The sequence below is a fragment of the Trachinotus anak genome, unplaced genomic scaffold, assembly GCF_046630095.1.
Source record: "Trachinotus anak isolate AG129_WGS33_773 ecotype Australia unplaced genomic scaffold, CSIRO_AGI_Tana_v1 ptg000001l, whole genome shotgun sequence".
Taxonomy (NCBI): domain Eukaryota; kingdom Metazoa; phylum Chordata; class Actinopteri; order Carangiformes; family Carangidae; genus Trachinotus; species Trachinotus anak.
Genome location: NW_027273852.1, coordinates 15,921,416 through 15,948,922, shown reverse-complemented (window position 1 = coordinate 15,948,922; position 27,507 = coordinate 15,921,416). Strand labels below are relative to the sequence as shown.

General features: G+C 41.0%; 1 protein-coding gene across 1 annotated transcript in view; it reads left to right on the top strand.

The window, feature by feature from the left end:
• Positions 1–27,507, top strand: part of klf7b (Kruppel like factor 7b) — a 60,229-nt gene that overhangs the window by 14,246 nt on the left and 18,476 nt on the right. Inside the window, exon 2 of the mRNA XM_071480395.1 lies at positions 25,825–26,476. Within this exon, the coding sequence (XP_071336496.1) occupies positions 25,825–26,476 (652 nt within the window). The remainder of the gene's footprint in view (positions 1–25,824; positions 26,477–27,507) is intronic.

The following is a 27,507-nucleotide window of genomic DNA, read 5'->3' as shown; positions in this document are numbered from 1 at the left end:
TTGTGTCATATGTGGTGCCTTGACTTGTAAAAGCGACAAAAGAAGATTGTTCATAATATTGAGTTCCTTAGTGCAGTCTCTCTCTCTCTCTCTCTCTCTCTGTCTCTCTCTCTCTGTCTCTCTCTCTCTCTCTCTCTCTCTCTCTCTCTCCCTCTCAGGGGAGACCTGGCCAAGAAAGTGACAGACTGAACAGCACAAAATGAGTCAAAATCACAGGCAGACTACTGAAACAAACAATAATAATGAAAAAGGCTGATAAAAGAGCTAAACATAGTCAGTATAGTCATTTCCTTCCTTTCTATCTCTGTCAGTGTGTTAAGGACAGACTGCTTATATGTCCTGACATGGTTCTATAGGCAGTGTTTGCAAAACGTGCCATCAAATGAATTTGGTTCATTTATGTATTTTACATAAAGAAATCAGGTAAAATGGTTGTGTTCAGGATCCTTCGTGCAGTAGCAGCACGTGACATTTTTAAATTATTCAGTGTGATAAAGATGTTTTTGGAGCCTGGTGATGGATTTAGTCTGGTGATTTTCATCGTTTCCTCTTATGACTGTTGTGAAGAACAGTTAATGCTCTGACAAAGCTCAGGAGGCTCCTACACCATAAAATGAAATTCACTCACACACACACACACACACACACACAATCTCTGAAACTGTTTTACATTGTATTGATGATTACATGTTACTGTGCAGAACATAATAACTCAATTAATCACCCTGATATGATTTGGCTCTCTTTGATAAATTCTCATTACAGATAATGAAGTGAGTGAATTTAAACGAGTGGAACATAAAGGAAGGGATCAGCTGCTGTTGTGTCTTAATGGATTGACCCTTTCTATATAGGAGGGTGTGTGTGTGTGTGTGTATGCGAGATGGGGTGGAGGAGGGATGATGTGAGGGATGAGGTCATTGTGAAGTGTGAGCATGCGTGACTGTGTGTGTGTGTTTTGTGTGTGTGTCAAACAAAGGCGAATGGGACTCTGTGTGTGTATAAGTGATGACTTCACTTGTGCATGTGTGCACAGTGTGTGTGTGTGTGTGTGTGTGTGTGTTTCCCACGTTAAAAGGAAAAGACTTGCAGTAATTTTTGACAGTAGAGTCAGTCTCTATAAACACATGAAATAGGTTTCATGTTTTTGAGTTCATGTAATAAAGGAACAGTCCAACATTTGGGGGAATCCTCACATGAGTTTCATCTCTGTATCTCCAATACAGTTCAGGGCAGGTTTTCACAAAGACTTGAAGCAGCAGGAAAACAGCTTCTCAAAAGTGAGAAAACTCCATTATGAGGCTTTATTCACTGATGCATTACACTTTACTCCCCATTTTAAAATGTCGTATTGTTAACAGGGAACAAGGACAATTTCATTTCTTAACATTTGTCAGATATTTTCCAAATTCATAGTCAAACACACACATGTTGCAGCATGAGTAAAAAATGTTTGTGCCAACCTTCAAAAGCACCGGACAAATTTTAAAAAGTTTTATTGTTTGACACCAACCCTGTTGGTGAAACCTCAGTGCTGTAAAACAAAAAAAGAGCCTTGATACTCTAGCAACAACGTCATTTTAATGTTTCTTGTGCAGTTTAATCAACCTAGAATGCATGAAAACTAAGAGGGAAGTCTGTTTTCCTCTGTTATTGAGCATCTCGCAGCAACATGTGTCTGCCAGGTGATGTTGTGTAATGAAGCCCTGGTCTGAGTCAGGACACAGATGTGTGCACAGATGTGCTTTGCTGAGTGAAATTAAGTGACATTTTTGCATAAAATGGAAACATTTGCACAAACAGAAATAGGAAGAAGTGAGTGTTTTTGGCTTTGAGGTTTTGTTCTGCCTGAGGAAACGTCTCTGTGACGTTTGCCTTTAAATGATGAACTGATCTGAAAGCAGCGGAGTGGTTCACATTGGGATGTAGCACTGCCTCTAAAATCCACTGACTCGCGTTTCCATTTGAGCTGTAAACCAAGACTTTTCTACTTGGCTCATGTGTTGATTTAAAGCTTCTCTCTCTGCTTCTCTTCGGTCTGTAAGCAGCTCATCAAACAGCATCACCGGCCGGTCAACACTGTTGTTGACTCTGATGCACATCAGCAGATCCTCTGCACACCCTCCCTGTTTGCTCTACCATATTTAAATGCACAACAGAAATAGTTTTAGGGCCCCCTATAGGACTCTCTGAGGTTTCTGTGGCTGGGGAAGAGGTTCTGCACAGACTCAAAGACCCCTCCCACCCTCTCAAATATAAAAGAGTAACAGAGGCAGAGAGGATCTGTTTAGGATCAACGGAGCACAGCACAGGACCAACGATTTTTCATCTTATTAAAATCAACTGCACTTCGTGAGAGCTTTGGCCACGGCGTGCCTTTGTGTGCTGCCTGATGTGCTGGAGAGCAGGCTGAGACACAGTCTTTGATCGCTGTGACCGTGGTTGATGATCAGCTGTGGTGACCAGTCACCTGATGGTTACACAGGACAATATTCGCTTTTTGCAACTTGCTTGGGACCACTATCTTTAGAGTTCTTCATATTATGCTTCTATTATTCTATTATGCTCCCAGTGCAAACTGCTGTGTCCCACGAAGATCAGAGAACAGCAGTTTGCACAGATCGATGGATGTGGATGGTGCAGTGGAGCTGGTGCATGGACAGGGGCAATAAGCATGTTCAAATCTTAACTTGTGTTTTTGTGGTTTTATATCTGTCTGCCATCGATGTGAATCCCCCTGAAGTGTTGTTAAGACTTTTATCTGCCTTTGTATTTGTATTTTTTTTAAACATTCAACTCCATTAGAACCAAAGGTCTGAGGTAAACATCATCCTGAGTAGAGTAACAGTCTTCATCAGGGCTACATGGTGATGTGTGAAACTGTTCTTTACATAACAATATATATAGTGTTATGATGTTATATGTTCTGACATTTACAGAGCACATAACACTCAGAGCAGTGACACACACACACACACACACACACACACACATGCACACACACACACACACACACAGAGTTGTTGATATGACCTCACATAAGGGAAAGGTGAGGACCCCGTACTTCTACACTGTTATTGCTGGCTGAGTGCATCCAACTCTATCATTTTCTGTGTGTGTGTGTGTGTGTGTGTGTGTCTTTTGTTCTGCCATCTCTCTTCACGTCTTTGTCTCAGTGTTGTTCACCGTGCCGGCTGCTTTTCTTTGGCCCTCTCATTGCTCTGAGCAGCGAAGATTAGCTTGGTGGATGGGGCACACACACACACACACACACACACGCACACACACACACAAACACAATCCAGCTTCTTATAACAAGCTGTTAACCCCCGTTTATAAGTGTGGCCTATGAATCAGCTCGGTGAAAGGGAGTGTAATCCCTGCCGGACGATTTAATGGTAATCTCCATATCCTGATTAGATTACACTCAAACACACACGCGCACAAACACACACAGACACACACACACGTTGACTCCTAGAGGACTGAAGTGAACACAAATTTTACCTAAATGAGCCGGAGATATCTTTGTCTCTTTTAATCCAACTGTATTTTATGTATTTTACTCTCCATTCATCTGTGTGTGTGTCTCTGGGCCACTCAGTCTGATTTTTCTTCATGATCACACACAGTCAAGATTAACACTGGTGGTGTCTTTTTATAGCACTTTTGCCTTTATGTTTTTAACTGACAGTCCAGAGCGGCAGGAAACATGTGGAGTGCATCCATCCCTTTATATCTGTATTCAACTTTATTTTTAGAACTATTGGAACTTAACAACAATATTCACCCACTGGAAAACAATTTTTAGCTCTTTACATAGTCTCCCTGAATTTGGACTGAAGCCTAAGATTATACATTCCACGTTCAAATGGCCTTGACGGGCTGCAACGAGGGTCCCTGTGCAGTCCAGAATTTATGACCATGGGAATTTACATGCAGACCATATGCAGCAGCAAATGCGTGAACACGTCAGTGTATACAGACACACTGAGTGCAGGCTGCATCCAGACTGACAATAGCCCTTTGTCGAAAAAAATTGGAAGATAAAAATTTAAATGCAGCCTCTTACTGCTTTGGCCCAGCGCCGGCCCTAACGCAGAGGGCTCCGGCAAAAGAAGAGGGGGTTGGACCTGGCTCAACTCTGAGCACACACAGATAACTTTATGTGTATGAGAACGGGGATTGTGCAGTGCGTGATAAGTCCTCGGACTCATGCATGTGTTAGTATTGCATTAACTCAAAAACCTCAAAAGTAGCAACACACGTCCATCAACCACTTGTGATTTTATTTAATACAAAAAGAAAGAAGTGCTGCACTGCTCTGTGATTGTTCAGCAAACTGGCAGATAACTTCTAACACAGGCTGGACAGCACTGTGTCAGTGCTTAACCCGACATGCTGAGCTCACCTATGTAAGTGTTAAATTACTGTTTAGCTTATGAAGGAAACACTTCACAGTTTACTCTTATCGGTTATTTGTGCTGCTAGGAATCGATATTTCCTGCTCATTTCTGCGGTGCACAAAGCAGCCAGACATACACGCTGCCACAACTTCCAAAGCATTCATTGTTCAAATCATCCCGAAAACATCCAAAATGCTAATCATAGGGTGGTTAAAGGTGAACAGATGTGTTATTGTTATTTAAATGTATTTACCTACTGTGTTTATTAAATTGAATCTACTCCATCTGTTCTCGATGAAATGCGTTATCTCAAAAGTCGGTCAAATTACGCACCGGTCTACTGACTCTAGCAGTGAGGAGACACATTCAACTGCTTGAATATTTTTGTGTTGATAAAAGTCACTTTTTCCACCACCTACAGACGAGAAACTTCATAAGACAGTGTCAGCACAAGCAGCGTGGCTTTTATGAAAGCGTGTCTCTAGCTTCCAGCTTCAAACATTTAGTGCCACAGTTTAAGGGGAATATCTCCCCTGAATATCTCACGCATGCATGGGGGGAGGAAACTGTCTCTGAACTACCTCATGAGCTTTGGGGGAATAGGGCTAAGTAGAATTAAGGATTGTTCTGTTAGTGCAAGACTTCAGCTCATACGTTATTAAACTATGCACCGTGTGCACTATTCAAAGGTCAAACTGAATAAGATCTACGGCTCCGTTTCCCCTAAATGTGACGTGTGAGCTGGAGGATGGGACGTTAACTCACCTCCGCCTCCAAAGTGCCTTCTAGGAGGAGATATTTCAATGGTACAGTGTAATGCATGGGAAGGAAGTCATCTTCGACTGTAAATCTGCTGCACTGGGCTGTTCTGAATACTGCTCTCCACATCCACACAGAGTTAACTGACTGTGGACTGTGACTGAGTCCTCCACACTTGCTCTGACTTTCTCCAGCTTACAGATTCTGCTTGTTTCTGTGTTAGTTTATTGTCGGTCCCTTCTCTGGTTCCTGAATCCTCCGCTGGACATTTTGTTGCTTTTTTTGGTTTGCATGGGCGGCTGTGGCTCAGGAGGTAGAGCTGGTCGTCCACTGTTCAGAAGGTCAGTCCTCCAATCCGTGTTTAGAAGTGTCCTTGGGCAAGGTACTGAACCCGATGGGTGTGTGAATTTGCATGTATAGTAGAACAGAACATGTATAAGGAAAAGCACTTTATAACACTAGAAAAGTGGTATATAAGTGCAGTCATCTTTTGCATGTACAATTAACTAACACTATTGTAATGGACATATATATACAATATAATTAATAATGATATATTCTTTTTTGAGCCTTTTTTGGGTGGGCTGGGTGGATGAGGGGGCTTTTTTTTTCTTGTACGTATTTTTGCATTCTGGAAATACTCTAAATAAAATATAGGCAGACAGAAAAAATTATCCAACCGCTGAGACACACACACACACACACACACACACACACACACACACACCCTGCAATCATTAAATGAATGTGTTCCTCAGACTGCAAGCTGTCAGCAATATACCAAGAATACATCAGGGGGTAAAAGTCAGCATGTGTGCTGTATTACACAGTCTGTTCTTACACACACACACACACACACACACAGCGCCACAGTGCTGACATCATATCTATACACCATCATCATGCAGAACATCATTTAACAGCTTGCGGTGTCTGTTTGTGTTCAGACGGATGAGTGGGTGATAAAATCAGGCTTGTTGTTCAGGGTAGCAGCCATTTCAACTAAATGATCGTCACCAACAATAACCTCATTTAACTGGATGAGAAATGGGCGACGAGCGACAGTTCACCAAATAACTGCTGGGTGAGCTAATGAGCTCTCCGCCAGCGTGGAGATGAAAATAGGAATGCGGAGCTGCAGCTAGAAAGGAAGGATTAATAATATGTTTATTTACTCATTAAGCGATTTATTGAAAACCTTTTATGTTTCATTTTAATTTGCTCTTACTGCCAAATACGTGAGCAATTAATTCAAGTAATTTCCCCTTCTTTAATGCTTTCAACTTTGGTTATTATTAACCTCTGTGTTTGTTGGCTGGTTGTGAGTTTTACCAGCTCTATCAGATGCCTTTTGTCATAACTATAATTTGAGCATTTGACATCTGTCATTTGGTTTGTCCCATATTAAACATACCTGAGATAACTGTCATCAGTTTTTACTATTAGTCCAGTGTTTTTGCGGACCATCCTTAGTTTTCTGAAGCAGTCCATCTCTCCCTCCACTAAGTTTCCTGGTTCTTAGAGCACAGGTGGAGCTCTCTAACATCCCAGTGGGTACCAGTGGCATAAATAGTTTATGTACCTGAACCTAGCATCCACAAAGTCAGCAACTCAGAGAGCAGCAGGGTGGTGCAGTCAGAGAATTAGGCTTACAGTGTTCGGCTGTCTTACATGTGAAACCAGTTCTGCCATCTGACAGCGTCCGCAGGCCTCAGGTGACAGAGCCTGATGCTTTCGCTTGTTTTCCGTGACATCAACACGACGTGAAAAAATGTCCCAGAACTCGGTCACGCAATGCAGGCCGCCGCTCCAGGACCCTCCACAGGGAAACAGGATGGGAAAGGCCACACTCAACACAGCTTGACTGACCTTAAACAGTCTTCTACTTCATCACACACACACACACACACACACAGAGTTATAGATGGGTTGTCATATTGTCACATGTTGCAGCGAATGCAGCAGTACTATCAGCATTTTCCAAAGCAGGATTCAAAGCAGTGCTACCTGCTGACAGAAGCTGATACTGAAGTAAAATTCACCCCACTCAACAAAGGACGAGTATAAGAGTAATCAAATGTAAATTTGCATACTTATCATGATTGGACCAGCTGCCATGCGAACGCTGCAGTATGTCTTTCATACACCTAAATAAAGCCAGAAATGCCCTGTGGATTTGGATGGGAGATATAATGTGTGAGTGCGTGCAAGTGTGAAGAGTGTGTTTGTGTGCACGTACATTCACATGCACGCTACCTCCTCTCTGGCTAGTTGGCAGAAATGCAGTCTCATATCTCAGCATTAACATAATGTTCTACTTCAGTGGGTTCATTGGGTTCAGTGCAGTGTTGTTCAGCAAGGCTGGTGGAAGTTATATCTGTAGGACACTATATTTTCTCTGTCTTCATATTCATTTGAAATGTGTGTGCATTTAATGTGCATACACTATGTACTGTAATAATGATAATTTCCTTTAAAAATAATAGTGCAAATGTTTATGTGCATCATAGGAAGGACTCCTACATGTCTGAGCTTTTTAAATTTAAGGAGTTTTTAATGTGAGTCATTTAGTAATGCAGCTTTTATTAACTTGAAATACTAGTCTTGATATTTGCCTTCATAAGTAGGATAAACAATCCTGGACTACTGATATTTATTTTTCACTTCTTAAACCCGCTTCTCCCATTAGATTTCCACAGTAGTTGTCTCAAATTACACTTTCCCACACTTTGCTGTATGTATACTGTTTGCATGAAAATATGCAGCTTACTTGTTCATTGTTTTTATACAATTTGCCTCAAAATTCAGTCTGATATATTTGACATGTTTGGAAAATCATCAGGCATTTGATTATTTGTCAACAATCATGAATAAAGGTTCATAAATACACTTGTTATCATATTTGACTCAGTTTAAAAAGCAGAACTGCGTGGAAACTGTACCAAGTAGCCAGGCCACTGCAAATAAAAGATGACTGGTTTCCATTTTGAGCTCTGCCAATATTCATCTTCAAGACATTTCCCAAAGGTAACGGTGGACCAGCACCAACTGAACCGGACCAAAGCAGAGCCAGAGGGCAGATCTGAGACCTGGTCCCAGAGTGTCTCGGCCCTGACAGACAGAGGGAGGGACAAATGAGACAGTGTCAATATTGAAACAGGTTAATGGGCTAATGAATGTGGAGAGTTCTGCCTAATGTTCCCAACAGAGCTCCTAGCAAAACCATTAAAGCACTTTTATATGACTAGACAGGCACAATGCAGTAACTCGATTTATGGGGTGCTTTCATGGTCAATTAGGAAGGTAGAGAAAGGCCTGATAGGGGAGGTTATTGTGAGTGTGTGTTTCCCCTCCCCTGTCTGTCAGTGTGTGTGTGTGTGTGTGTGTGTGTGTGTGTGTGTGATATGATCTTATTTGCTTTAGACAGGGTTACGCCTGTTTTTGTCGATATTGTCCGGAGCTACACAACTTGGCGTCACTGTGATCAGTATGTAGACCGAACTACACAATAAATATGCTGTCAATCAAACATTATATGTGACATATAAGAGGTGCATATAAGTGACTGACCGGACAGTGACTAATATCAGTTCTAATAGTCACCCGGGAATCCTCCACACCTCAGTATGTCAGGCTGAATAATAAAGTTTGACATTACTTTTATGAAAGCAGAAGCTCCCTATGGAGCCATTGTATCACATTCTTTATTACCTTTTCCACAGCTGACTGCAAATGTGACAAAATGTCCTTTCATCCTCAGAAATTTTCAGATGACTCTGCCCTTGAGGTTGTTATATGAAATGACAAAGATCACACTGGCAGAGATGAAGTTGGCCACTTGAATATCAACACAACTAAATCCAAGGACTTAATTACTGACCTTTAACAGGAAATATCTGGGTGTTCCTGATGATATGAATTAAACTTTCTGCTGTGAACTCCAGAATGGTATCTGGTTTCTGTTCGGGCGTTATATAGCCTGCGTTGTTAAGCCCAAATGAATATGATTCGTTTGGGCAGATCAGAACGCCGTAATCGTGCTCGGGTGCAGCTCAACACAACCTCACCAAGACCCTTTAGAGGAAGTCGTCTTGGTCCAGCTACAAACAAATTCTGGAGTGGTTTGTTTGTGTTGGGAACATGATTAGACCTTCACTACTTTGTTACTAAATGGACTAGCAGAGTATATTGCTTTCTTGATATATGGAAGACAGGACCTTCTTTGGGACCTGCTTCCTGTGCCTACTTTCTCACTTCCACCTCAGATTTATATGATTTATTACCTGTAACAAAAAGTGACACAGCAGAGTTAATTTGTACATTCTGGTGCTGTAAGCTTGTTGATGTAGCAACTAAATGTCCCCTTGCTAAGCAGACATGAAATTAATGGAGTTCATTCAAAGGAACAAATTGTGTTTTGTTGAGCAGGGAATGGTAGGGTTATAGAAAACTGGATCTTGAGATACAGCTGACTCACTTGAAATGTATGGATTTTGGTGCGAAATTTTGTTTTTGCACCCAAACACTGGGCCTTATGGTCCCTCAGCATTTGAGACAGATTGGTTCTTTAATTGGTACGACTCCTGATCTAATAGAGACTGTTTTAAAGGAAGAAGAAGAAGAAGGGCTCAGACTTCAGCATGTGGATGAAACACATTTTTTGACTGATTAGATCACCAGATACTCAATGGAACACTTCAGAGAACCCGTTATACCCTCAGGTGTGATCTCTGAACGAATTCTGCTTTTAATTGTGTCTTGTTTAGTTGTATAACTATAGGCTGGGCTGTTCTACCTATATCCATCAATCCATTCATCAGTGTTTTTTTCTCCATTTTTAGCCATGAACCTGTGCATAGATTGCATTAGCAAGACCACCAATCATTGTAGTAAGCTGACAACAGGCAGAAATATTTTCCAGTGCACGCTTCAGTGCAAAAAGGTTTTGTTGACCATTCATCTCTGATAAACCATCAACATGACTGTAAGATTCATGAAATCTTCATTGGAGGTGTACTCGACAACAAGGCTGTGCACACACCTTTCTCACATAGGCATACTCTCTGAGGCATACATGTGCTGCTCCCTGTTATACATACAAACACTCTGACTCTCCACTCTCTGTTGCATTACTGTAGATTCCCTCGGAGGTTTGTTGCAGCAGGCAAAGTCAGTGGAGGGTATTTTTAGTTTGCAAAAAAGCGAATCAGATAGTCCAGTTCGTCTGCTCTCCTTCTCATGATACATTCAGAGAAAAAAGAGTTGAATGAAATGGTTCAGTAATTAGAGCAGCAGTTCAGTGTGTAGCCCTAATGACTCAGTGAACCTCGCGGTGTAAAACATAGTGTAGAACCCAGTGTGGGGCTAAAGCTGTCGGTTTTGGAGGCTTTAATGTGTCCGTTTGTAAGTTCAGTAAACAAATGTGTCATTATGCGGCCGTGCAACACCACAACCAATGAAGAGCTTTCTGTCCATGTTCCAAGCTAAATGGATCTGCTATCACTAAAAACACAGAGTGCTAATAAACCCTCACAGAAACTGTGGTTCCTGGATGCTGACAAAATAATGGTAGTATCTTTTGTCTAAAATGGTGAGGTATTTAAAGTTTACTGATACTGATCCAGAAACCTATTTAGTTTAGGCAAAGAATGGTGTTACAATATTCTGGCTAATATGTTACAGCAGGAGCTAACATGGCTAATGTTTAACATCTATCTGACTGATAAATCCAGCTGACAAAGACCAACATTAATTTGGAGTCATGTTTGTGTCTAACTAATGAATGTAAGTCCAATATTTACTGGCCTTTTTGGTGTGATTGGGAAAATATATGTCTAACTTGCTAACTGTTTGTCACTTGGTTGCCCGCCTGTCGTTTCAGTTAGCATACCGTTAGCTTGTAGCTGCAGTGCTAAGAGCCTGTGTCAGTGTTTTGTTTTGTTTGTTACTGTTAGAAGCAACACTGTTTTGGTTTTGTCGGCGTGAAAGCTGTGTAGATATGCTGGGTGTTGATTCTCAGTGGTAACAGTAGTGCTAGCATTCATTTCACATATCCTGGAGTCACCTGACATAAATGAGACAAATGTATTTAATGCATCTTTAACTTGCCATAATTTGCAGTAGCATTTTTATTCAAACTTTTTCCAAAAGAAGCAAACAAGTCTCTTTTCAAAGCATACTTTTACTGTTTACTGTGTTACTGTTACATAAATTATGAGAACATTAAGTATTTACAACAGCAAACTGCAAGTGGCTGTGGCTTAAAATGACATCTCCCGAGACACAAATACTAACAAGAGACATACCAAGAATCTTATTTCTCCTGGCATTTCGTTAGTGTTGTGATTGCTTGTGTGTTTCATCTGTAGGGAAAATTTCATTTATTTTTAAGATAAGATTTTGAGTCAAGTGTTAATAGTTAATAGTTTTCTGTTTATAGCTACAGTATTTCGGGAAATGTGATTAACGGTTGTCAAAAACTGTCATCATCTATTCACAACTAGCTGGGACATTTTTAAATTAAGTCTAGTGAGAATTTATGAAGCATTATGAGAAGGGCTAGCAAAATGTTTTATTGATGAGAAAACAAGGACCTCTGACATTCTGAAATAATCATGTTCTTTTAGTACTATTTTTTTATTTTCCCCTTTTTTAAGGTATGTGTTAGGCAAATTCAAAATGATTATTTAGCAACTTTCAGGGAGCATGTGTTGTCATGATATATTTGCTTCTTGACAGTCTGTTTTCCAAATTAATAATTCTGAGGAAATAATGAAAAAAATTACAAAAAAAGCTTCAGGGCCTGAGTACAAATGTAAATCCAACACTACAGAATCCACTTATGTACTATTCCTTTCTTCGGGTCCTCTTAGGAAGGCAACTTTTACTTTACATGTGAATGAGTGAGTTTGTGAATTACAAGCCACAAGGCACGTCTCATCTAATTTGAACGTTACCATGTGGCTTACGTTCATGTTCTTTGTCCTCTGTCGGGAAAACTGCAGCTTTTATCAAACCACTTGGCGGAAGTGTCTCTTTACCCCTCACATTTACTGTTCACATCTAAGTTTCGGAGTCAATGGTTTCGCTAAAGTCAAGTGTTTAACACTCATTTTTATTCTGTGGCTCTCACACTGTGGTGTGAATGGATGCGAACAAAAGCACTCAAAGTAAAAACCACTCAGCACATGAAGTATCTCAGATACACTTTGGCTGATAGAAACTGTATTGACATGAGAGGAAAAACACTGATTTATTCAATGCTTTATTCTAAAATTGGATAAGACTGCGCTTTAATGATGCCTGTTGGGAAACAGTCGTTGTAGTAGAATACCGAAATGAGATGCAGCAAAGACAAAGTGTGAGGTTGTATCACATTAAAATATTTCAGCTCAACAACATGTTAAATTGACATGTTTCATTAGTGTGACTGTTTGCACAGTAACAGGACTATCAGCAGCACAACAGATAAACAGATGAGCATTTTTCTTTTCTATCAAGATGAATGAATAAATTAACAAAATAAAACATATAGGCCTATTTCCAGTCCCTGATAGCAGCAATATATCCTACTTTCATGGTTATAATGTTCAGTGTTTGTACAAGTTCAGCTATTCAGGGTCGATGTGCAGCTGTAATGGATTCATCAATGCTGTGCAGTTTTCAGTAACTGCAAAATTACAAAAATTGCAGTTGTTATTTTGTTATATTGTAAAATGGGACTCCAAGTGATACAGAAAATGGTAAAAATTCAAAGAACAAAATGTACGAAAGAGGCACTAAAGCGTTCATAGAAAGGGACATTCACGTACAGTCTGACTTAAAGGTTAGACGCTGTCTCAGTGTGTGTGTCTGTGTGTATGTGTACGTACTGTCTGGATGTGACGTGTGGACAGCAAGCCCATCATTTTTCCAGCCTAGACAAATGCCTCATGGTGGAGGACAGGCCGTCCGACATGACAAATGACCTGCAGACAGAGAGAGAGATACAGACGGAGAGAGAGGGGGAGAGAGTGAGTAGCTTCATTAACAGAAAGCACAACAGACAGAGGAACAGATGATTCTGCCACAGATTTCAATCCCTCCATCTCAGCCAATTAGTGAAATTGCTAGGAAACACTCACACACACACACACACACACACACACACACACACACACACACACACACACACAGTGCAAGGGGACAAAGAGAGAGAGAATGGCCATAAGCCTGGTTAAGCAGTATTAAATTATTCTTCAAATTAAAAGGCCGTACCTGCCATGTCCTTTTAGAGCTCTGTGGTGTGTGTGTGTGTGTGTGTGTGTGTGTGTGTGTGTCTGTGTGTGTGTGTGTGTGTGTGTGTGTGTGTGTGTGCGTGCGTGCGTGTGAGTGATTAAGCTGTTAATTAATTTTATGTCCTTGTATTTAATAACCATGGACAGTGAAAATGGAGGGTGTGTGTGTGTGTGTGTTAGAGATAGAGAGAGAGAGAGAGAGAGCAGATGAGTGAGTGTGTTCTGGTTAATGTCTCTGTTGTGACACATCTGTCTGAAGAGGAGAAAAGAGAGAAAGAGCAAATGAGTAAAACTCCACACAGACATGTTTTCTGAGACGTTTCTACAATGTTTAAGTCGTCTGACAGAAGAGTTTCCGTCAGTTTATATGAACCTGTCCAGCTCCACCATCAACATCTGGTGGTTTTGTAGAAGTCGTTTTTCAACTTCTCCCTTTGCAATAATTTAAGCAAAGGCTGGACAGTATTGCTTTGCAGGTGGAATCATTGCAGGATGATGATAATACATGTGTGAGGAGTATGTGTGGAACACCTGACAGGTGAGCACAGGTCACTGCACTAAACATCAAGTTGATCTTTTTAAAGAATGTTTGATGATGATTTTTCACTCATTTGCCATGTTGTGATATATTGGAAATCATTCTTAATAATATCACAATAATCAATTTTATCAATCAACTTTATCCAGCCTTCATTTAATCAATGAAAGTAACAATATTCAGATTGTAAACCAAAAGAAAACATCTATGAGTTTAATCAAGTTAGATTCCATAACTTCAATTCAAGTCTGTTCTTCATTTTATAGTCATTTCATTTTTATTGGGTGGCGACTGGACTTTCTCAGAAGCCAGAGTCTGCATATGAAAACTGTGAGTGAAATGAAGTGACTGTAAATCAGGGTCAGTGGTGTTTATCAGTGGGACTTGACTGTCTGTCAGAGTTAGAAAGAGTTTTGCTCTGTTTTCAGTTTCTGTGTGGCAGTAAAAATGTTCAGGCTGAAACAACGGGACACTTATGATGTTTCACTCAGTGACAGGACGATGGGGTAAGAAACTAGAGAGGATGAAATGGAGAAAGAGGAGCAGGTGACCTTTGCTTTGTGAATGAGGAAGGAGGAAGTGAAATGTGTGCGATGAAGAGAAAAGAGAGGAGGGATGGGGTGATTATAGAGGTGAGAGGGAGAATGAGGAGGCTGGGGAGGGGGGGGGGGGGCTGCTCAGAGGCATGAAAACATAGAGAGAATACAGAGAAGATGGAGAGAGAGAGAGAGAGAGAGAGAGAGAGGGGCAGTTACACAGCAGGAGAGTCTGAGTGCTGTCCTCCATCAGAGACTGTTGATTAAAATTTCATTGGCTGAGGCTGGAGGTCGGAGGTGAGGCTGTGTGTGTGTGAGTGTGTGTGTGTGTGTGTGTGTGTGTGTGTGTGTGTGTGTGTGTTAGCAATAAATGCTCAGAGCCTGCTCTCTTCATGCACTCACTCACTCCTGTACCCTCACTCTCATTGGCTAATCGTCTTTCTTTGTCTAACTAAACTGCTTCTGTCTCTTACTAGTCATCTTACTTTGAAAATAAGCTTTTTGTCACTAGTTCAGTTAGCATGTGCATAATAGCTACCCCATTTATCTTGTTTGTCAGATCCAGATTATTATATATTTGTTGATGTCAACACTATAAATACATCAGATTTTTTACATCAAGTCCAAACATTACTAACAGAGAAAATGCACCTTTAACTGGATCTGCACCAAAATTTAACGTGTCCTTCCCTGGCCCATCCCACCACCAAGATTCATTTTTGGTGAAAAATTTCAGAGCTTTGTTCAGTTCTTCCAGACTGACCTTCTCTCAGATCAAAGTCTGAGGAATCCCAGTGCTGTCGCCTCCTTCTTCCTCCAGGCCTCGTCTCCATTAACCTCTTTTATTGAAGCCCTCCCCCACCCCCCCATCCCCCGGTTTTCAAATCAGACCTCACAGGACTCTCCTTTCATTTGTCGTGCTGCTTTTTCAATTAAAGGCAGGGTGAGAGGATACCTGAGCACACTGACAGCGCACACAGGTGTTCACACAAACAGTGTCAGCTCTGTCACTGCAGCAGCATTGTGTTGTGTCAGCTTCTTTATCACTGCTGCGAGTTTCATACAAAGGTTTTCGACTGTCTGTGTGTCTGTCTGTGTGTGAGTGTCTGTGTGTGTGTGTGTGTGTGTGTTTGTTTACAGTAAGGCAAACCTGGACCACCTTTTGGACTGGATTTTGGACTGTGTTATTATTATGATTGTTGCTGTTAATAATAATAATAATAATAATAATAATAATAATAATACTTATTTTTATTTCTACACGACTTTCTAGAAATTCTTGATATATATGACTCAGTAGTGTGTGTGTATTTGATGGTGTCCTGAGCTTTGGTCAGAGCTGTGTGGGTTTTTATTTGTGTGTTCATTAGAGGAGATGTGTACAGCATGTTTTACAACCTGTGGTTCTTCAACATGCACATTGAAAATGTAAATATATCTAGATTAAGATTTGTCAGATATATTGTTCATTAACTGCATCAATAAGAATAATAATAAGAGGACTGTTTAAGTTAACATTGTTGTTGTTTCATTGTTCCTCACATGGCAGTGAAATGCACTGATTTTAAACACTGAACTAGGTGAAGACTATTTTTATAGTGCTGTGAACATCAAGTCTGTTGTGTGACTCCACTTCCTGTGTCAAAAGTTTAACCTCACAAGTTCAATTTGAAGTCAGCAGATGACAAGATGCTCAGATTATCCAGGTTTTATCATTTACATGTTTCTCTCTAAAGCCAGTAAAGCTAAAGGGATTTTCTTTGCACATGAATAGATGCAGAGTCTGAATCAATCCTGTTACAGATAAAAACACTGATGCATCAAAGCTGAACCGTTAAGACACTGAGCCGTTCGGTCATGATGAGCTCAGTCCACCAGTTCCTGTAACTGTGCGTCTTTCTGTGGAACTGACTGAGCAGCTGGATTCACTGAGTCACTCACCTCCAGCCATGGAGACAGCTGATCACTGAAGAGATGAGTTTATCTGTAAAGCTGTAATTTTACCCCACATGGTGTAGCTACCTTTTAAACCAGGGTGAAGAACAAATGTTGTCCCTGTATCTACAGTTTAAGTTCCCAGGTTCACTGCTGTTCAAGATGGAAGGCAGCAAATCTATAGTGAACCATTCAGTAGTGAACCTGCCAGTAGAAGAATCACAAACTGCACCAGCTCCACTTCTTGTAATGTTATTTTTAGGATATTTGAATGATCAACTCTTCAAATTTAGATCATTTTAGATTCTCTTTGACTTGTCTCAGGAACCCTGACGTCTTCAGCTGCTGTACTGTTTGATAAATGGTTGGGATAAAAAAAATGTCAGATTCTTGCACCTCAGTGACTCAGTATGAATAAGGCTCAGGGAGTTGTCATTCATTTCATTTCAGTAGTAGCAGCACAGGAAGCAGAGGCAGACTGAGGTGGTCGCCATCCAGCAGAATGGCTCTGGCTCAGGACTGTGGTTTGCCCTGGGACCAGTGCAGTGTAGGCATAAGGACACTGGTGTCTCCAGACTGGCAGCTGTCCATGAGCAAGCTGAGGTTCAGGCTGCATGAGAGGAGAGTTCATGTCTCATGTCTGCTTCTGTAAGGTCATATACTGGTGTAGGTAAATTTTAATGGACTGGGCCGCTTGTTTCCAGTGAAGAGAAATCTTAATGTCACAGCTTACAGTCATATTTTAGGCAATAGTGTGGTTCAAACTTTGTGGTAACAGTCAACTTGACTTGACTTGACAACTTCTATCATTTTCTAACCTTAATGATAAGTTCATCATGAAACTGGTGATAAAAACAAGGGGATTTTAAAACATTTCTCATGACTTTTTCTGTGTATAATTTAGAGAAGTCATCATGTGGATGTGAGTTACAAATGATGTGGTGAGTTACAGGAGAAAATCATTTTAGTATAATTGAGCGTGTTAAAGCATCCTGTTAGTTTGGAGCTATTTGGATGATGTGCAGTTGTAAGTCAGTGTGACTCCATATAGTGTAGATGCTGCTGCAGTAACTGAAACAGCTCCAGCATCTTCACAGGCAGCTTCGCACAAACGGCGAACAAAGCGCACACTGGCTCTGCAGCTCTGATGCTCGCTCAGACATGAAGGAAGCAGCTCGCTGCCACTGGCACCCGTTTGATATTGTACACACTCTCGAGCATGAACCATTATATATTCACACACATCAGTTAAAAGTCATTATGCTCTTCTCACTCACACAAACACACACACACATGCGCCGTGTACACAGCCGCATCAGCAAATTAGCTGAATAAAGAGCCTCTTTTTGCCTTTTCCTTTGAGTGGCTAATTAGCCATCAGAGCTCGCTGCGTGGAGAGAGCGAGATCCATCAAGAGGTAGAGCTTCAAAGAGCAGTTTATGGAAGCCAAAGCACTTTAATTAGGGCCTATTTGTATGAGAAAAAAAACGAAGAGAAAAACATAATTTGAAGCCAAAAGCTGTATAATGTGGAGTGAAAATAAACACACTCTAATGCATACGCACAGATAAAGAGAGACGGGAGCAAACTAAAAGGATCAGACTCGAGATCCTCACAAGGAGGCTTTCTGCAGCAGAGTGAGAGGAAACTGACTCCTCATACAGGAGCCTGTTGTAGTCAGTGAGGAGGTTCACATGAAAGCAACTGCTGCATGGCTGTATTTAAGATGATTGAAAGTCATGTGTGGAGATTCAGGACCGACACTGAAACCTTTTCTGTTCGTGTCATGTGTTTTTGATCCAGGATTCAGAAACAGGATGAGTGTGTATCAAAAATGTTTCTGGAAAAATGAGTTACTGAGACCATCACCTGATTACCCTCTGCACTGTATCTGTGCATGCATGCTGTTCTATTATGCAGTGATCTATTGTAAGGAATGTATTGGCTATAACTGCTTTTGATTTCACTGCAGAAGGATTGGTTTATAGAACTGGGGTCTAGTTTGAGAGCTGATGAGTCGTCTCAGGTCAGGAGCTCAGCACGGATCTCAGCATTTCAAATCGATGAGCCTAACACAAAAACAGCATCTCGAGCGAACCAGCTGTTTCCAGTCTGACCGGTTTCCGTATCATTATTCAGCACTTCAAGCTGTTTCATCCCATTCTTTGACACAAAAGCCGTCAACCTCTTGCACCTGACATTGACATTTACATCACATGTTTCCCACCATGTATCCACTGAGCGTCTGATCTGCAGCTGCTTCTTCTGTCTGACTGATGTTATACAGATGTCTTCATCTCCAGAGTGTTGATGAGAAACTCACACGGAAGCTAAAAAAAGCATGAACAAAGAATTACTTTTGAAGAGTTTGACACCGTAGTAGCTAAGCTAATATTGTTGGCAGAGCTTTCACTATTTATAGACCTTTGAGTAGGAGTGTGAGGAGTATTAATGAGCAGAGGTCTGTGTTTTGAATGTCATGAAGATGAGTTAATAATCATTTTTATCTGAAGTGGAATTTCCTTTGTTATGAGCAGTCTGGCGAAGATGGTCACTGTGGTCAGATATCATGTCAATTATATATTGCATCTGATTTAGCGACAGTTGTGGAAATCTAACACTTGTCAAGAAGTTGCAAAAGCATGTTTCACTTTTACTAATCCTAGTTTTAATTGTTGGTAAAGCTTATTTAAGTGAGGCAGGTCTTGTTATTGTCTTTCACTGATTGGTCAGTACATATTCCACATGGCTGAACCAGTTGTTGACTAAATGTTTCCAGGCTGTTGATGTGTCAAATGTTCAGTAAGTTGTTGACGAGGCAAATAACCACATGTGAAGCAGATCATTACAGGAAGTGTCACTTTGCAGAGTCACGTAAATGGCTTCATTTCACCATTGCCCTAACGGAAATGTTGGTTATAGTCACCTAACTGTGTGCATGTAAACACAGACGGAGCATCTCCTGCTCAAGCCACTTCAATCTGTTTGCGTAGCTTTGTCCTCAACGATCCTTTGTCTGTCAAAAGCTCTTAGCGCTTCCATCCAGAGCCTCTGCTCTCTGCATTCATTATTAATGGACCTCAGCGGGCTGAGAACACACACGCACACTCACAGGACCTGCACGTCACTAGTAGCTATTTTAGACGAGATATTAAATCAAACACTCAAAACATAAAGGTTGTTGAGGGTAGAGGGGAAGCAGGAGGAAAGGATGAAGTTTTTTTGTTTTTTTTTATCTCTGTGTGTGAAAACATGACATCCACAAACTGATCACATGGTCTTATAAGTAAAAACTGTACAGTTGTCATATAGACACTTAGAGCTTTCCAGTAAAGTGCAATATGGTCAACCACAGCTGACTCTGACTTCAGCCACATCTGTCCTTGACCTTGTTTGACTTTGACCTCTGATACTGTTACATAACTTAATAAAGTACATTAATTGTAACTGCCTTGTATTGTACAATCCAAATGTACAATGTAATAGTCTTTATAGGTGATTGATTTCTTGCACAGATTAAACAATGGGAACTATGGAAACCCTTGGTCTATATATAAGTGACAGGTCAGCTGGTTCCCAACACTCAACTTTCCAGGATCAATTTTCAATATTACACAATTAAAGCTTTGCCATTGAAATCAATTTGTTTCTTTTTTTTAAGTAGCCACTGTTATGGAGAGGACATCAGGTAGTGAAACCTGAGTTCTTAGATATTCTTATCACTGCAACCAGGAAAAAAACAGTGCGCCTTATTCATTCATTCAGACGATGACTAAGAAAAACTGAATGTAACAGGAGTCTTCACCTCTGTCTCTCAGTTGTAACTGTGAGGAGGTGAAGTTGGTGAAATTCCTTCTTACTGAGTAAAACTACCGAAGCATCAGTCTGGTGGCCAGATTGTCAGATCGTTGTTAGAATGACTAATCTAACATCTGTTCTATGGAGAATTAGTTGGGAAATTAGCGTTTGGCTAACTCCAGCACATTTACTGTGACATTGATAAATGTGTATTAAATAAAAATGGGTGCAGAGCCCTCATCACCACTAATTACATTTAATATAATACAACCCTAAACTGATTTAGATTATTATAAAATGAGATGTATGCTGTTGAAATGTGGTTGCACTTGGAAACAATATGTCTACTGAGGCAGTATCCACGACCGCTCACAATTGTGCCATCTCAACAAGAATGCAGTATTTTAATTTCTTCCATCTGGAATCTAAAAGTAAATGAATGTAAACAAAAATTCATCCCGCCTGTTGCCGTGACAGAATCTGAAGCTTTCTGATTGGCTGTCTCTTACTGCAGCAGTCAACTCTAGCTGACATCTGTCCTAGAATATTTTTTAAATTTTTTTTAATTGTTTTCTTGTACCTTTGACTTTTTGTCAGTGAAGCGGATTTTCTTCAGTTCATTGTTTGTACTGATTATTCAACCAGAAGGAGTCATGTCCATCCAACGTTTTCTATGGGAAAAATGAAAAGGAGGGTTACTGGTCTCTGCACTGTGTGTGTGTGTGTGTGTGTGTGTTATTCGATGTGACCTTTCTCCATATGGTGTGGGACTGAGCAGGGGGACAGGAGGTGAGCCTTACACATGCTATCAGTCTGAGATGTTAGCCAGCAGCCCCTGACACACCAACACACATACTTGCCAAACACACACACTTGCCAAACACACACACACACACGCTGCAGGCCCTACATGTCATTGTTACCTGATATTCATAGTGTGTAGGAGAAACAGACGAGGAGAAGGTCGTGTGATGTCAGAGATGGTGCGTTCGCTGCCGGCCGTGGGTTTGATTGCCGCTTGCTCCTCTTCCACAGCCTCGGGCTCTCTCTACCCTCTGTCCTTCCCACCTACCTCCCACAATCTTAAACATCAGTCCAGCCCCCACCAGGAGACACACAGACCTTTCTATTTTTGATTTCTAGTCCAAGTGAAACAATGGCACAGTATGCCTTAAGAAATCACTAATAGAGACTACATTTACTGTATCAAAGAGAACTAATATTCATGCTGCTGTGTCTGAGGAGGATGAATAATGTATATAACACACACTACAATGGCAAAATATCATTATACAAAGCGCTAGAAAGGATCAGGAAAAAATGACTGCAAAACCTTCCTTGTATCTGTAGAAATATTTTTACTTGTGTCCTGCAAGCATCAACAGACCAAATCCTTCAGGATAAAAGCATAATCTCCAATAACATTTACAAACCAAACAAGTTCAGGGCAAAAACTGCATAAATTTGATGGCCTTTGCATCCTCACAGTATCTTGAACCTGTTGTATTGAGAAAAAAACTGTTCAAACAAATTTGGCTATAACAATTTTGCTTACCCAAATTTAAATGGACTTTATTTCCTATTTATTGTTGTGAGAAAATGCAGACGTTATCCTTATTTAATATCCAAACCTGGCCATTACTTCCTGGTTCAACCTTAAATGCTGTCCTTTCACAATAAGATGGGTACTTTGATACTTAAGCTGTATTTACTGTAGGACTGTTATTTGTATTGGTTGGGTGTGTGATGCCTCTTGGACTAAATTCTGAAAATGTTGCGAGTCCAAGATCTAAACTGAAATGCCACTCATATTATATCATAACATACATATCATATAGTCATCATAGAGAGAACCAGAGAATTCAGTGTTGCAACACAAAGACTGAAAACTATCTAAAAAGAAAACCCACATTTTCTACCTGTTTAATTAAATAATTTTTTTGTAGATCATTCTGCCCATGAATAATCACTGAATGATGTACTCCTCATTCTGCTGTTGAAACCATGCAGCTCTGTTGTCTTGAAATAAAGCATTTGGCTGCCAGCGTTCCACCCTAGATAACCTGAAGGCTGTTGTATAATCTCCAGCACTGGTTTCCAGATGCATTAGCAGTGACTGATCTAATTTAAAAAGAGATGTAATAGCCCCCTTTAGCATACCTAACTAGATATTGTATTACACACAGCAATTACTGAAAGGAATACAAATGCTAACAAATCACTGCAACAATCTGGACAAAAGACTAACCAGAAGGTTTTCCTCAGAGCACTGGTATCAGCTTTACAAAAGACTCTGTTACTGGGCATCGTCTTTGTCACTTTACATACTTTCTTATCATTTTCAAGTTTCCTTGTGAGGCATTGTAACCCCCCGGAGAAATATATTTGATTTATATTCATATGCAAATTAGCATCCTTAGGAAAAAGAGCATTCTTTTAAAGGGAAGAAGAAAAAAGAGGGAGAGGGAAGTTCAGCTTATCACCACTCCACAGATATTCAGACTAAATGCGTCGGTTTGGTCTGTCTCGTCACTGAGACTGAGCAGAGTAAAGCTCCTGTGCTGGCGTGTCTGAATGGACCAAGTCAACCAGCTGCAGCTAAGGAAAAACTTTTGTATAGTGGCTGTAATTTGCTCCGATGACAGAGGTGGAAAGAGCTAAGGGATCAGGATGAGAACCGTCGGCTGCCAAAGGCCTTTGGCCAGACACAGGAAGTTCATTTTCCAAGTAGATACAGTAAAAGCATTATGCTGGAGGACAGTATACCTGAGCCAGGTAGCTGAAAAAGTGCTGAGTGAAGTTACAGAGCCATGGACTGGCCTGCTGTCTTTTGACAAATAACACAAAAATACAAACACAAGCACTGTGACTTGTTTATTTCAGTATAGGGTTCAAGGATTTTGCTTGATTTTAAGATCTCAATGTCACCAGTTTCAGTACATCTGACTGGTTTTACATTTCACTGCTGATTTGAGGTTGTACTGTAGTACTTATAGCATTCAGTGATCGTGTGATTTCTGCAACAGGAGCTGCTCTGTGCTGTTATTTAGGCATGAAACCTCCCTCCAGTTCGTCTGATGAGGCCAGATGTTCAACCCCCTGCATTGTTTTTGTTGACAGATTTTGCACTGCATTTACACTTATTCTAAAAAAAATATTTTACCATACAACTGGGCTGTAAGCCCCGGTTTTAGCATGGAAAATTCACTGCATGAAACCTACAGCTGAAAGTTAGATCCAGTTTGATTACTGTAGTAAAGACATTTCAAGGTTGGACTTGAAGCGTTCATGATATTTAGAGAGGGTGTCTTTGTTTCAGTAGCTGAAATAAAGTATGGGAACACACGCAAACAATATTTTTCCAGGAAAACAGGAGCAGATTTTTGAGAGACTTTCATTGAAATTCAATCCTACTCTGCTGTTGGACCAATGTTCAGCACTGCCATTACTAGTTTGAAACTTCATTAAAAAAACATGTTATTATTGGGTCTAATGATGAATGTAACTTCAATGATCGATGCGTTGTTGCGTTTCTGTAAATAATAACTCACGTTACTTCACTGGAATATGATGTTCAAACATGAGGTTTGTGCCCATTTGCTATGTAAAACCATTTAAACAATCAGTGATGCTCTTTCCAACCTTTTAATAGCATTTAATAAGGATTGTTTTTGGTTTACATCTTATATTAAACAGCTGTGAAATCGTCCATAGTGGCTACATATGTCTTATTTTCCCTGTGGGATGGGGCAGACAGAATTTCGATAAAAACAGTGTTGCAGGGGAGAGAGATCAAAGCAGCAGCAGGATCAGCAAAACAATCCCATGTAGACCTCAAAAGTGCAGTTGGTAGTTTAAGTGAGAGCGGGCAGGAATTACTGAGAACGAAAAAAGTTTAAGGAGAAGAGATTTATCTTTGAGGTTTGAAAAGTAGGTTAGTGACCGGAAGGTTTCTGGCTCAAATCCCTTGAGGTAATGTGACAGGTGCCTTTGACCAAGGGACTGACAGCCACTAGACCAACAACTGTCGTGATGCTGTACTGCTGCCAAAATCTCAAACTGTATAGTTGTCTTGGGAAAAAAGCACAGATGTCTCTGTTATCTCTGGATAAATGTTGAAACAACACTTAGAGAAATAGTTGCTTATTTTTCCCTGTTTCTCTCTCCTTATCTCCCTTCCTTCTCCTTGGTTTCTTTGTTTGACTTTCCCTCCATCATCTCACTCCTTCCTTCCTCTATTTTGTGATATAACTGCCATGGCTGGTTGATTTGGGTGAGCAGAGGGAAACAGGCAAGGCTTCCACAGTTCAGGGCTCCGGAGAGTGTGGCCAGGCAGCAGCAATCAATCACAGACTAAATCCCTCCTCTCTCAGGACTGCCGTGTGCCAGGTGACATGGTCAACAGCTGCAGAGAAATATACAGCCTACAGTGGATGTTTGAATTTAAATGGACCAGTAAAGAGGGTCTCTCAAAAGTCTTCAGTCTGAGAAAAATCACTGAATATACCAATGTACCAAGAAGTTGTAAGGACTCTTCTCACTTGAAAAATAAGCTGCACTGGCCATTTGTTCACATAGTTAAACCCACATTTTCCACCCAGCCTCCCTTTCATTCATGACTGTCCTCACTCAGTACCAAAGGTGAAAGTCACAGGACTTCAGACTGCCACAAAACCTCTCAGGATGGATGATTGTGTGTATAAGGTGTGTGACTTTGACCTGGGAGATTGCTGTACAAGTCCTAGTCCCTAAGAATAGTCATACAATAGACCAAGGCCTCTCCCAAACCTTTACCAAAGTGCAGTTCTCAAAACACTCATGAATCATTTTTGGAACAGTCAAGTAGGTTGTTTAGGACCGTACCAACAAACCACCTCTCAGGTCCATCGGTATAGTATGAGGGCTTGTTTGAGAGGCAGGATTTAAACTAACACCTTTGTTTGGTGACCATAGAAGTTGGGATCCCATTTTTGTATGTTTTCACGGATTACTGTTTCAGCCAGAGACAAGTTGATGATGCTACCATTCATTCCAAATGGATATAAAGTATACTTCAGTTAGATTCGGCAGAAAGGGCTCTGCTCTGAGTGAGTTTTTAATAAATCTGAGCAGCAACAATCAAGCTGTTTACATTAGGTCTTAGCAAAGCCAAAAATGCCAGAAGTTCGAAACATGAGGAGGTTGGTGTAGTGGAAATAGTAAGCAGCAACAAATTGTGTTGAAATTAAGGTATCAGCAGAGTAATACTGAGATAAAGAGCTATACACCTGTGTGAATGCGCTTAGATGCTACTAGTCAGCTGGTGATGAAGTATCTTTTTAATAGGCCATGTTTACTGATACATGAATGAAACGCTGATGGTTGATCAGCTGTGTGACCTCAGTGTTCTGCCTGAACAAATATGTGCTTCATATGTGAGTTGTGTTGAACAAGGCAACAAAATGCACTTAAACTTTCCACTGACATCCTGCATGAGCAAATGTGTGTGACCGGAGGTGTAAGAAACAGCGAACTGACAGATGTTCGGTATATTTATTATGTCTGACTCTGGGTCTCTCTGTGTACTTGTCTTGCAGACATGTCTAGAGTTGGAGCGGTATCTACAGACAGAACCCAAGCGACTCTCAGAGCTCTTTGATGAGGAGCTGGATTGTCTCTTAACACCGGCATTCATGCAGGGTGGTGACAGTGATGAGGACCTGATGGACCCCCTTCTTCCCAGCCTGCCTGACCAGCCCAGCCCGCCACCACTACTTGTAACTCTCCCCAAGGTCCAGGCCAAGATCCTCCAGGTGCCCAACCACAGCAAGACCCCAGCAGAAGCAGGGACTGAAACCATCACAACCAAGGAGCAAGTCCTCGGTGGAGTCAGTGCTGCACAGCTGAGCGCTGCTGTTACATCCCTAACACCGCCGTCATCACCAGAGCTCGGCCGCCACCTCATCAAACCCACACAAACACTCACTGCGACAGCAGACGGAACCTTAACACTCAAATTTGTGGCAAAGAAGGTGGGGTTAGGGGCTGCTAAGCTGGTGGCAGCACGGGCGTTACCGTCACCACCAAGCCGAGGAGGGACCCTCAGTGACAGCGAGCAGGGAGGAGGAGGAAGCCTGGGAGGAGATGTACCAGAGAACAAGAAGAGAGTCCACCGGTGCCAGTTTAATGGCTGCAGGAAGGTTTACACCAAGAGCTCCCATCTGAAGGCACATCAGAGGACCCACACAGGTAGGTTGTTCTTTACACTCTCTACCTTCAGCTCAAGTACTTTATATTGAAGATGCTCACATTTTTAAATATTTCACCTCAGTACTCCAGCACTTTGGAATTGAAATGAAACAGTGAGTATGAGGTTACTGCGCTGACTTTCAGCTATTATTAGATGGTAGCCCTCATAGCCCTTTTCATAGCCAAAGCCCTCTTGATTAAATTTGCAACATGAGATCTGGTCCTCTTGCTCCTTTTGACACATTTTACTAATCAAAATGAATACTGTGTTTATGACCTATGCATGGACATGCAGGAAACCTGTAGGAGATTTAAATCTATCTGCAATTTGTGAGTAGCATTCATTTGTGAAACCTGACAGTGCCGTCATTTGTGATCTGTGTTTTAGTGGCAATGAAATGGACCCAGTGCCCCGCAGTTGTAGAACGCTGCAGCAGGACAACACTGTATGGCCAAATTTAGTAACATTCTTGTTTTGGCCAGTGGGTCACATGATATGTTTTACAGCTAAAGACCAGACTGAGTGCCAATAAGCTCTAAAACACGCAAGGCCTGACAGAGAAAATACCCAGTGTCTGATATCTGACTTAAGATTTGAGATATTAAAAATGCTAAACTGGAGACCTGTCTAGGCTGTACCCCGCCCTCACCCATTGTCAGCTGGGATTGGCTCAATTTGTATTCATGCAATTACCAGCACTGTCATTATACAAAATGTAGTGTTTTCAATATGATGCTTAAACCTGTAGCTTTGATGAAGACCCAGCACATGTACATCACTCACATTGTGAGCTGGTTGAGCCTCTGTAGCAATCTGCAAAGAAAACATCTAATGTTTTTTTATGATATTTGAGGGTTTTTTAAAGAGATTTGGACATCCCTTCTTCTGCTTCACAGATGATCCTCAAGATTTATTAATATCCTCATTAGCCTTGATATCAGCTGAGTGCCAAAAGGCCCTGCCTCAATAATTGCCTGTTGATTGATAGGACTAGTAGTAATGACTTTGCGAATTCAGCCGTGTCCAACTG